The sequence below is a fragment of the Oryx dammah genome, unplaced genomic scaffold (genome assembly GCF_014754425.2).
Source record: "Oryx dammah isolate SB20612 unplaced genomic scaffold, SCBI_Odam_1.1 HiC_scaffold_16, whole genome shotgun sequence".
Lineage (NCBI taxonomy): Eukaryota > Metazoa > Chordata > Mammalia > Artiodactyla > Bovidae > Oryx > Oryx dammah.
In genome coordinates this window covers 14,375,454-14,388,437 of record NW_024070200.1, presented here as the reverse complement: position 1 = coordinate 14,388,437, position 12,984 = coordinate 14,375,454, and the positions used below count along the sequence as shown (strand labels likewise).

The 12,984-nt window shown below is 38.7% G+C and overlaps 1 protein-coding gene across 4 annotated transcripts in view; it reads right to left on the bottom strand.

Annotated features, from left to right (window-relative positions):
- The window catches only part of TP53BP1 (tumor protein p53 binding protein 1), a 73,586-nt gene that overhangs the window by 35,904 nt on the left and 24,698 nt on the right, over positions 1 to 12,984 (bottom strand). For 2 of the 4 annotated variants that reach the window (XM_040256674.1, XM_040256676.1), the window contains exons 12-16: positions 10,842 to 12,168; positions 7,143 to 7,262; positions 6,168 to 6,371; positions 2,720 to 2,777; positions 466 to 558 (exon numbers count right to left, since the gene is read on the bottom strand). In XM_040256674.1, coding sequence (XP_040112608.1) covers positions 466 to 558; positions 2,720 to 2,777; positions 6,168 to 6,371; positions 7,143 to 7,262; positions 10,842 to 12,168 — 1,802 coding nt within the window. Of the gene's footprint in view, positions 1 to 465; positions 559 to 2,719; positions 2,778 to 6,167; positions 6,372 to 6,544; positions 6,672 to 7,142; positions 7,263 to 10,841; positions 12,169 to 12,984 lie in introns of those variants that run through there. The other 2 variants (XM_040256675.1, XM_040256678.1) reach the window with 2 other exon arrangements.

Below are 12,984 nucleotides of genomic sequence, written 5' to 3'. Positions count from 1 at the left end.
TTTTCCAAACTTCATAGTTGTTCTAAGAGATAATGGAGTAAAGAAATTACTGGAAAACTTTACCTGCATCAAGCCTGATAAACTTTAAATTTAAGCTATCAAACATCTCATTTTGCTGTATGGGAAACTAATGGAAAATAAAAATTCTGTTAAAAGTAAACATGTCCAAAACTAAGCAAAAGAGAATAATCTTAGAAATTCAGGATGATATATTTTTATAAGTTATGAAGACCGAATCATTTTAAATTGATAGAACTGGCAGAGAAAGACAAAAATCTATCTATAAAATATTTAATAAAACTTCTCATGACATTTCATTTATAAATCTATCTAGAATATGTCACGGTCCCTCAAATAAAACAGTAAGCTCAAGCTCACAAAACAGTAGCAGTATATTCTAGATTTTGTTACCAATTATTTTGTGAATCCATATAGCCCAAAAGATGCTATGAAAATAATGCTCGCCTGATGGGTGCAGAGGAAGAATTCTGACTTCGAGCCTCATCCTCTTGCCCAGCTTCACAGACACAGCTAAACACAGACATGGTCTTCTGGGAACTAAGAAATAAATTAAAGCAATACACTGTTAATTGTGAAAGGAAAACTACCTCTGAAAATTATCCTTTTAGATACAGAGAGAATAAAATTCTTTCTCTGAATATGAAAAATCTGAATACCAAATATTTGAAGACATCAGGAATCAATGCCAACTTTAAAAGCATGATAACAGCTGTGAAAGTGAAGTGGCTCAGTCGTGTCCAACCCTTTGCGACCCCACGGACACCAGGCTCCTCCGTCCATGGGATTTTCTAGGCAAGAGTACTGGAGTGGATGGCCATTTCCTTCTCCAACGAACTTCCCAACCCAGGGATTGAACCCAGGTCTCCCACATTGTAGACAGACACTTTACTGTCTGAGCCACCAGGGAAGTCAACAGTACTGTGGTTAAGTTGAAATTAAAGAATTCTTATCTTTTAGAGATAGCACTGAAATATTTCAAGATAAAAATGATACAATACTAGAATTAGCTTTTAAAAAATCGAGTGGAGTAGAGAGTGTGGGAAGCATTTATAAATGAATCAAGACTAGCTGTAAGTTGGTAATTTTTGACCCTGGGTGATGAATACATGGCAGTTCATGATACTATTCTCTTTACTTTTGTATATTCATGAAATCTTCAATAATGAAATGTATGAGAGAGACAAGACGGAAGCAAGTAATCTGAACAGTGTCCAGCTACAGACAACACTTAAAAACAGAGTGGTACTGCTTCACCTAAACACAGAGATAGCATTTAAACTACTCTAACAAGGTCCATCAGCAACTCGGACATGAATTTGAGCAAGCTCTGGGAGTTGGTGACGGACCGGGAAGCCTGGCGTGCTACAGTCCACGGGGTCGCAAAGAGTCGGACACAACTGAACAATTGAACTGAACTGAACAGAGCTTACTTTAAACGATTACCTATGGTGAACCCAATGGTTAAGTCAAAGATTCTTAAAATCTGGATTCTCCTATATAAAATTTGTTTCACAATAGTATCAGTGAATCTCATTGTGTGACCCTCCAATCCAACCCTCTGCCTCAGGTTTTTCCCTAGTTTTCTATCCCTACATTCCACCCAAAGGGTCCAGAAAGTTTCAGCAGCATATACTGTTCCCTCTTAAAAAGTACATGTACAAAGTGATAACAAGTTGTGCTGGATTTTAACAATTTTGTTAAAACCAAAAGATCAAGTATAAATTGCATTTTCTTCAACACAACATTAAAGAGTTTTCAACTAAAAAGGAATCAAAGGTACTTATCTTTCAAATTACATACGTAAAAAACAGAAAATAATTAACTTCTCTAAACATAGCTTGACACAAATCAAAGGATTTAGATGGATCAATTACAACTGAGGATCAAATTTAGTCCAAAGACAACTTAGTCAACAACAATTTTAGATGACCCACCAAGCAGGAAATTTTATTTTTAAAAATTCAGATTTCTCTTTAAAAATTTAAAGATTTCGCAACAGTAAGTCTGCATGGTAATGACTGGCTGGAAATGAATATTGGCTACCCTCCTTTAAAACGAGACACACGATCAGTTGGCCATCGTTGTCAACATTTCACTCTCTTGCACCTAGACTGCTTTACTTATTTATAGCACCTGTCTAGACTGATTTAAGAATCCTCACCTATACTTCAACAACCACTGCTAGTATTTTCATACTGGATGACTCACACAAGAAACCAATGAAACAATTCTATTCTCACGGCCACCAGATGGCAAAGCTTACCACCAGAGCCTCAGGATGGGGTCATATTCAAACTATGACAGCATTCGTGACAAAGCAAAAACAACAGGACTGTAGCTAATTTGGCAGCAGAAGAGAATACGGCCTAAGGCTAGGGCTGGCAAGGGCAGACCTCAGGAAGAATAAGGTCCATGGCTACCTCTGTTAACTTCCCGTTTCCTCACCAAAGAAAAAAGGCACTCTCACATGAATGAAAGGAAGAAAGAGAAACACCATTAAATATCTTAGTTCTAAATATAGCAAAAGCTTTATTATAAGTATTAATAAGAAAGCCTACGGTTAGATTCAACACACTGCTACATGGTTTCTGCTCAAGTTTCATTTCAAATTTTTTTCCTTTCTTGATAAATTATCCTCCCCTCATTACCAGTGGCTTTGTATATTAAACTCCTCTAAATAGCAACCAGCTCTGGTTACCTGGCAACAGCCTCAGCAACAGCAGTAGATCCATTTTTCCTTTCACCAGTTGCTGGCTCTGAATAAAAACAAAAGAAAGGAAAGAGAAACAGAACTCAGTATCACACCTTAAGACCTCTTAAAAACCTGCTCAGCCCCAATGATACTCTAAAATAATGCTTGAATTTCTGAAGCTATTGAAGGCCTCTTTTCACTCTGACATTTTAAAAAAATCAGAAAAATAAAAACCTGATCTACTAGTATTTGCAACAAATAATAAAAAAGGAAATAAGAATAAAAAGTGAACATGAAAAGACTTATCATTTAATGACATGTCTTTCTCACTTCCACCGATTTTCTTTCAAACTCCCTACAGAAGACTATTCAGTTTCTCCAGAAATACAATATAATGAATTACTAAGAAAATTTAAAAATGAAAGTGAAATTTCTGAATTTCAATTCACCTCTTCTAAGTAAAAAAATCATGCAGTAAAAAAAAATTCTATTTAAAAAATTTCAAAACAAATTTAAAGAAACTTCTGAGAAAGTTTATAAATGTGAAACTAACACAACATTGTAATTCATCTCTATTTCAATAAAATGTTTTTAAAAAGAAAAAACTTTAGTAATTATGCAAGAAAATTGCATAAATTTTAAATAGTGTTAAGAGAACCCACACACAGAAGATACTCAAATTCTTTCTAAAGAGCTTTTGGGACAGATATTTGAAAAATAAAACACATTTTCAAGAAAGAACCTGTAGTAAAAAATTAAAGGTCATACTGAAAAGAATTCCATATTCTCAAAGCAATGACACAGGATTAAAATGTGTTCATTTACCATTAATTCTAGCCTTAGAAAAAAGGAAAAATACTTTAAAACATTTCTAAAACATTCATAACCCAATGTAACTTGAACAGTTCATCAAGGAGGCAGCTGAAGCTTGGTGGTCAGAGGCCTGCCTCTGAAACAGAAACCTGGCTCAGGCCCCGGCTCCAGCACTTGCGGTCCAAGCTGGGGATAAACTTCATCTTGAGTCAGTTTCCTCATCTATAAAATAAAGACAAAATAGAACCAACCCAGGGACTCCCTAGGGGTCTAGTGGTTAAGACTGCACTTCCACTGCTGTGGACTGGGGTTCAACCCCTGGTCTGGAAACTAAGATCCCACAAGCTACACGACCAACCCTCATAGGTTTGTTGTTGAGGACAAAATGGAGAAAACTATTAGTATGGTGCCCAATTATCAGGAAAGGTAGTAAAATTTACTAATACGGTCATCTTTTAACATTTAGCTCCATTTAAGGTCTTCCCAGTTTTAACTTCAAATCTAAAGATTCAAAGCTATCGTGTACTCTCTTGCTAAGTCCTATCTGATTTCAGAGAAGATGACAATAATGATGAAAATATGTTATACTTTATTTCTAATGAGGTTCTAAATTTTCAAATCAATAACCACTGAGAAGCAGAACTGCATTCTAATTCAGAACCAGACTTCTGGCTCTTGAAACTACTTTGAATTCAGGCTACTTCATACTAGCTGTGTGACTCTCAGGAACATGCTCAACTTTTCTGTGCCTCAGTTTCCTTACCTATAAAATGAGGATAACAATAGGATCTACTTTACAGGTTTTGTTATCAAATTTAGTGAGTTTTACACGTATGGGATATATATGTGGCATATAGTAAGAACTCAAAATACATAGCTAAAATTTCTTTTCTTCAATCTCATAGAATCAGAGTTCTTACCAGGTCCACCCACTCTATCTGCAGTCTTTGGAAACTCCCCTTTCATCTCTCTTTCTCAAGAATCTCATTTTTAACCCATTTCCCCTTTGGAGATTTCCTTTCAATCTCTAAACCTCCTTAGGTATCCCTCAGCCTGAAAAAAAAAAACAAAAAACCTCCTTCAGTTCTATATTCCCCTCTAACTTGTTATTTTCTCTTCCTTTCTTACCTAAACTTCTCAAAAGTAGAATACATTTGCTGCCTCTTCTCCCCTTTACTACCCCCCAATTACCATCAGTACAGGTCCCACCCAAACCACTGTACTGAAATAGTTCTTTCTAGAGTCACTCAATGGATCCTAACTGCCAAGTCTAATGTACATTTCCAGATATATCTTTCTAGACCTCATTTCTGTATGTGACATTTTCTTTTAACTCTCCTCCTCACAGGCTTCCATGGCTTTATACTCTCCTAGCCCTCTCATCTCGGAGAAGGTGATGGCACCCCACTCCAGTACTCTTGCCTGGAAAATCCTATGGACGGAGGAGCCTGGTAGGCTGCAGTCCATGGGGTCGCTAAGAGTCACCGATACGACTGAGCGACTTCACTTTCACTTTTCACTTTCATGCATTGGAAAAGGAAATGGCAACCCACTCCAGTGTTCTTGCCTGGAGAATCCCAGGGATGGGGGGAGCCTGGTGGGCTGCCGTCTATGGGGTCGCACAGAGTCGGACACGAAGCAACTTCGCAGCTTAGCAGCAGCCCTCTTATCTAGGAATATTCCTTATCTAGAGGAATATTCCTTTACAATCTCCTTGATAAAACTTTTTCCTCTCCTAACTCCATTAAACCCCATTTACAAACTTACGAGTGGAAGAATTACAAGGTTTAAAGTCAGATGGATCTTATTCAAACTCCTGCTCCACCTCTTACCAATTACTCTAACAGCAGGTTTAAAACCTCTCTTAGTCTCAGTTTTCTCATCAACAAAATGGAAATAAGATTTACTACAGAGTGCTATCATGAAAACAAAATGTGGATGTAAAGTCATTCTGTATTTTTTCTTGTATTATTTCCATATTTAACTGGTCCCAAGATCCCCTCTATTCTGCTATTCATCTCTCAAATTCATCCCCTCATCTCTGACCCACTACTAATGATCCCACTTCCTGGTTAAAGACTGCATCTGCCAGGCAGCAGAACAGAAAATGGGCAAGGAAAGGAATGATGCACAAATTTTTCAATCAATCAACTGATCCTTTAAAAGAAGCAAATCTGACCATATCACTCCCCGGCTTAAAATTCTTCAGCTTTTCAGCATGATGTAAAAGGCCTTTCAGAATCCAGTCCTGACTTTGCAGCCATTCCTTGTACTTTCTGTGTATTCCAGCCATACCAAACAACTTGCAATTAATGTGGGAAAGTCAACTTAAACCTACAACCTGAATCCACAATCCTACATTTTCTAGTCACTTTTGAACTCAGACATTCCTGACTATGAAAACCAATTACTTTATATAGACACAAGTTTAATACAGAGATACAAGCAGCACCATAGAGATTATAAAATGGAGCATCTTCAGTAACATGACAGTGACTAGCAAAAATAATTAAAATTCATGAGAATAAGACTTTACAAATAACATTTCTAAAAGTTTCAATCATTAAAACCAGCAGAAAAAAAATAATTCCAGAAGATCTGGAGCCACTAGTTACCCAAGATTAACATAAATAAAACTTACTTTCCAGGCTAAACTGCAAAGACTCTTCACTTGCCTCAGTCTCAGGACTGACCAATTTCATTCTCAGATACAACTGATCACCCACTTCTGGGGCAGCCCCAGAATCTCCTTTTTCATTCCCAGGTATGGGATCGTTGGTCTCCACCATGCTTTCTGACATGACATCACTGGTTGTTATGGTGCTTTCTGGATAGTTGCTAATACCTGAAAGAAGGGAAGCAGGGGGAAGAAAGAAAGAACACTAAAATACAAACATGAAAAATAACAATTCAAAGTCATCAATTTGTCTGTTTGGCTCCACAGCTCTGCAGGATTGAAGAGGATTCCTAGGATAGATCCTGTCACAAGCATCAACAACTACGCACTAGTACTGACACCTGGTCTTAAGAAGAGCAACAGGATTCAGTTCCACTTCTGCATCTGGACAAAGGATGCTGCATGAGCCCTCAGCCAACCCACATCTGCCAGCATCAGGCATAGGTAGCAGGAGACTCCAGACGGCATGACTGTTACCTCCCAGCACTGACTGGAGAAAACAAATAGGTTAATGTAGAAGACTACCAGCTGCTTCAGGGAAGGAGGATCTAAATTTTCTTGCCCTGTCAAGCAGCAGCAGAATGATTAGCCAGGGTCCTGAGTAAACAGTGCTTCTACCCTACCTGCTCTCCCTTCCTTATAAAACAGCTCTAAACCACTGTTTAACACCCAGATACTATGGCCTTGCAAATAACAGAGTAAAATCTTCATAGATATTCTTCCTTCCTTCCTTCACTGTATCCTTTCTTTCCTTCCTCTCATCACTGCTCACATTTCCTGGGAGTTAACTCATGGAATCAAACACCATAACCCTATTCTTCCTAAGACAAAAATCAATCTCATCAGCAGGCCCAACTCCTCAGATATAAAAGAATCACTGGCATACAAAACGGTATCTCAGAAATTCTGCTTTAAACATCATTACATTTAATCACTCACCAATAGGAGTACTGTGTCTCTTGGGCTCCAATTTTAGGTGCCCAATAAGAGGTGGAGTTGCACCAGTCAATGGTGGAATAATATCACCTTCTTTAGGCAAAGTAAAATGAAATGGAGTTTCTGGAGAAAGCAAGAAACAAACAAACAAACAAAAAAACCAATGATAAACAAAAAGGAAATCAAAACATAAGTACAAGAAAGGCAAAAGTGAGGAGAACTGCAAGAAATATCTCAATTACTCTTTTCCTTTGCTCCCCAATTCTGCCTCATTCCCAACCCCCCTCCCTCATCAGGCCTCTCAGCCAATGTCCTACTGTTCTCTCTTGCTCATCAACAGAACTGGCACAAAGTAGACAACTAGGGAACAGGCAAATAGAGGAAGCCCAAAAGTTCAGAGGCCCTGAGGAACATGGGGTCACAAGGAACACAGACACATCTGAGCCCCAAGACAGTAAGTAAGCTGGATAGTTTCAAATCTAGACATCTTAATTTTGTGTAATGTTATCTCAAGGAGTTCATTTATAAGCTTTAGCAATCTGTAGGATTTCTCTATGTTAAAGGCTGATGTTAATACTTATAATTTACAATCTACTCAAAGAGCAGACAAAGGATTTCATGAGCTAAAAGGACTTCAAAATACTCATTGGTTCTAGAAGAAATATACAGGTTTCACAATTCAGCAGTACTGACCAGTTCTAGGCCACAGCAGTGCAATGGTAAATCTCACATATATAAGCATTCCCATTGTAGACATACTGGTCATTAATGAACATTTGTCTAGAAACAAAACTTTATTTTTTAACTAGGTCTCCATTCCAAATTTCTAATCAGAATTAGCAAATGGCCAAAATCATATTTTCTGAATTCCTAATTATTTATCTCTTTTCATAAAGTGACTAAGTTTGGGGAAAAAAAAAGAATTATGCCAAACTGCTGTTCTTAAATCTGGCATGTGAAAAGGTGTACTTAGTTTCCTGGAATGGCTCAGCATAACTGTAATATGGCTTACCCAGTCACTATTCCTTATGAAAATTGTCTAATGTCCTTTCCACATCACCAAGCAATTCTCTGATTCCCAGGGGACATTTAGTGGGTGCCGTACAAAGGTAATTCTGACACTGTCTACCCAGTTAGTGTTAGTCACTCAGTTGTGTCTGACTCTTTGCAGCCCCATGGACTATGGCCCACCAGGGCTTCTATGCATGGAATTCTCCAGGGAAGAACACTGGAGTGGGTAGCCATTCCCTTCTCCAGGGGATGTTCCCGACCCAGGAATCCAACCCAGGTCTTCTGCATTGCAGGCAAATTCTTTACCAACAGGGAAACACAGAGATAGCATCAAATCCCACAAATTAAAGGCTCAGGCCCACAAGACTGGCCCCACTTCAGACACCAATCACCAGTCCAGGCTTCTAAGCAACCAGCTCTGCATTACAGGTTCCCACAAGGATGGAAAGTTCCCATGTGCTGCTTAAACTGTGAAGAGCAGAAGTGGAAAGTCTCAACATCCCATCCAACTGGCCAAGAATTCCACCATAGTTACAGCAAAATGAAATGGGCTGGTAGGTAAGCATTCACTCTCTGGCAACTCTTTCAAAAGTAAGTCCTTCAAATTACTAAAGAACTTATAGAAATTAAAAAAATATATACCTCACAAAGCGTCATACACTCTGAAGACTATTTTACATAATTTTCATTCCCAGAACCACCATCTGATCTCTCTCTTGACAGGAACTATCCTTCACATTATGATCAACCATTCAGACTTTTTGAAAATTGGTATAAAATTTTTAAGTAGAGCCTTCTACATGACAAACCACAATATGCAAATGTAATATGCAAGCATTAATTACAGAAAATTATTTATGAAGTTATCTTAGCACTACTGATCCAATGCATCACTACAACCTAACAGATATTGGCTTATATGGGTAGCAGTGCCATTATCTGGTCTTCAAAGCCTCATTTCTGGATTATTACAAGAGCCTATTCATTACTTTGCCTGCCTGAAGTCTTCCTCTTTCCCCAACCCATAATTCTTTCTGTACAACAACTAAAGCACCCTTCCTACAAAACATGACTTAGGTTGATAACAGTACTTAGATAAAATGAAACTTATAAAAGTCTTTAATAATGTAGAATACTAGGTCTTCAGACAGTTCTTTGCCATAACTCAGCAGGATTAGAGAAACGGTATCATACAGTTTGGGGCTTCCCTGGTGGCTCAGATGGTAAACAAGTTGCCTGCAATGCGGGAGACCTGGGTTCCATCCCTGGGTTGGGAAAATTCCTCTAGAGGAGAAAATGGCAACCCACTCCAGTATTCTTGCCTGGAGAATCCCCATGGACAAGAGGAGCCTGGCAGGCTACAGTCCATGGGGTCTCAGAGTTGGACACAACTGAACGACGAAGCAAATATACGTTTTTTACAGGAGGTAAGAGCACAGACTTAGGAATCAGGAGACCGAGGTTCTAGTCCCACTTCAATCATTAACTAACCACATGACTTTAGGAAGAAGAGACTAAACCCAACACCCCCTAACCTCCTTTTCAGCTCCTTTTCATTTCTTGTTCTAAAAAGGGAAAAAAAAAAAGCATCAAATCTAATGAAAGGGAGCAATTTTGAGATGAAAAAAGTACTAACAATCACTCCTAGACAAGAGGTATAAATTAGAACCAGGAACATCGAAAGGTATCATCACCCACACTAATAGCCATGATGCTACCTAAACATTGCTTCTCATTTCCATTATCTTTAGAAACTTACTTTCTTAAGTCTGTATTTTGGTTTTTTGGTTTGTTTTTAAATTATACTGACTTCGGGCATTCAGAAAGTCTGAATTCTTTTCAGCTAATGTCAGACATGATATTCTAGAAATATTTCAAAAATAAGCTATTATTCTCATTCTAGACTGTATAAAATAGATAAAGGGACTTCCCTGGTGTTCCAGTGGTTAAGAATCTGCCTGCCAATGCAGGGGACACAGATTCAATCCCTGGTCTGGGAAGATTCCACATGCTGCGGAGCAACTAGGCCCGTGCAACACAACTATTGAGCCCACGAGCCAAAACTACTGAAACCCAAGTAACCTAGAGCCAGTACTTTGCAACAAGAGAAGCCACCACAATGAGAAGCCTGCTCACCACAACTACAGAAAGCCCAGCAAAGCAACAAAGACCCAGCACAGCCAAAAGTAAACGAAACTTTCAACAAATAAAATAGATAAAGCACACAAACTAAAACTTTCCCAGTTAAAGGTTTAAGATGTATATACGCTGAACCAATGTTAGAAACTGAATCCCCGTAAGAGACCACCACACTTTTTTGAACATGATCTAACTGCATAAGGTAATCAAAAAAGGTCCCTGTACTTCAAGGCCACTGTCCAAATATAAAAACATGGAGCAAGGCTGAGACTTAAGTAGAAAATACCAGATTGGTACAATTTTCTAAATACTTAGAAAATTCATGCTAATTACACCTGATTTCTAAAGCTGATAAAAACCTCAAATGATCTCTGATTCCACAAATAATTAAAGCTACAAAAGAAAAAAACCCATATTTTAATTATTGGCTGCTCACAAACATAAATCCAAATTCATTTCAGCCCTGATGTAACAAGTATGCAGTTCTCCCCTACCTTCCATTCCAAATCATACTTTGGTTGGAAACACAGAACAATTCACAATCACACTTACCACTAGAGCTTTCACAGAAGCTTTGTGAAGCCTGGGCAGAGGCTTTCTCCAGTCGCTGGGCCTCTACACCTGAGTCCACGTGCTCTGCGTTAGCCATTTTTGAGTCCTCCCTCAATGTGCCATCGGTTCTCTCTTGTGGTTGGGTCTGCTGCATTTCCTGCTCAGGTCCTGGAGTACCAGCTGCTCTCACTAAGGTCAAAGGAGGCTGTGGAGAGTCTGCCTCTACAGGTTCTTTTTCTGCAGTCACTGATTTCCGATCTCCTTCACACTCTGCACTCTTTTCTTCTTGGATATCTGCTCTATTCTCAGCACATGGTTCTATTTCTGGAGCATCATCCTCCCACGACTGAGAATCTGAGCATTTCTCCACTCCCTCTAAAGGTTCAGAAGAGACATCAACTCTGGGAGATGGTTCCTTCACATCTACAATGACAACACTCGAGTCCTCTGAAGTAGCTTCTTCCCATGCTTCCTGATCCTTATGTTCCAATTCCTGTTCAAGTACTGGAAGCTTCTGGGGAGAATCAATACTTATCACACTGGTTTCAACTTCCATAGCTTCCTGGCATTCTTGTTTGGGGACTTCCTTCCGAAGACCTAACCCTTGCGACTGAGTTTCAGTCAGAGAAAGATGCAATGTGACCCTCTCCGTGTTTTCTTCTTTGGGCTCCTCTCCTTGACTTTCACAAGGAGTCTCAGGGATTTCTTCCACCTCAGACCCTGAAGACCCCTCCTCTGGATGATGTTCTTTAATTTCTATAGCTTCCTCCTGATCTAACACACTTGAGAGTGCCTCAGATCGAGTAGCTGGAGAGGGAACTGCCTGACTACCTGAATCACAAGTGAGATCAATACAAACGTCTTCCGCTACAGGTTCTTCTCTGCCTTTGCAACCAGCAGATAAAATACTGATGTCATCCCTGGTTCCTGTGTTGTCCCCCTTTGCTTTATCATCATTCTGATTCAGTTCTACTTGGCCCTCTTGTGCAGGATCAATCAGGATACTATCATTTTCAGCAGGAACAAGTTTGGAATTGAGAACAGGAGACATGGGCTCAGTATCCTCAATCTGTGTGTTCTCTCCATCTTCATCAAGCCTGTGAGAACTCAAGCTCTCTATCTTTGGGGACTGGCTATACTCACTTGTAGAAAGCATTAACTTACAAGAATCCCCTGTCAAAGAAAGTCCCAGATCCTCAGTGGAATTCTTTGGTTCAGTCTCCGAAGCTTTAGAACACTCAACAGTCAAAGATGAACTGTGCAAATCTCTACCCTTCTTCTCATCATTTGATCGTTCTTCCAAACTTGGAGATGGAATGAAGATATCCTTAAGAACAAAAACAGACAAATAATCATTTCTTCATAATCATATTTCTTTTCTATCTAGTCCTTCAATTCTAAAATTTCTAAATCAATTACACAAGAATTTTAAAACTCCAGGGCCATAACCTCAGAAATACAAGCCATAATCATCAGTCTTTTTTCATCAACACAAGTCAATGTTTAATGTTTTTCTTGGGAATCACTGATCTAGAATAAGCACAATCCAAACAAAAACCTGTAAGTATTCAAGTAGGTACAAAAACACTTAAATTTACTGCATATCACTACTAAAATCACGTCATACGCTGTATGATGGGCCGTCAATTATACAAGAATCACATGAACGTAAGCTCACACAGTGCACTTCAGTTCTCACAAAGTGGGAACACAATACAGGCATAACTCAGAGATACTGCAGGTTCAGTTCCAGATCACCACAATAAAGCAAGTCACACAAGTTTTTAGGTTTCTCAGTGTACGTCAATGCTTAAATTATGTAGTCTAAGTGTGCGATAGCACTGTGTCTTTAAAAGATGTACATACCTTAATTTAAAAAAAAATTTTTTTTTAATCCTAAACATCGACTGACAATTCTGGATTGCCACAACTCTTCTATCTGTAAAAAAACAAATTATCTGCAAAGCACAATGAAATGAGGTATGCCTGTTCTTATTTCATGTCCCACTATTTCAAAACGTGCTGGCACTCACAAAGCAAATGTTAAAATTCAAAGTTTATGATACATTAGTCAGCAGATGCCACTACACACCAATATGAAAGGCTGAAGGCTGAGTAGGAAGATTACATCATGTTGGTAAGG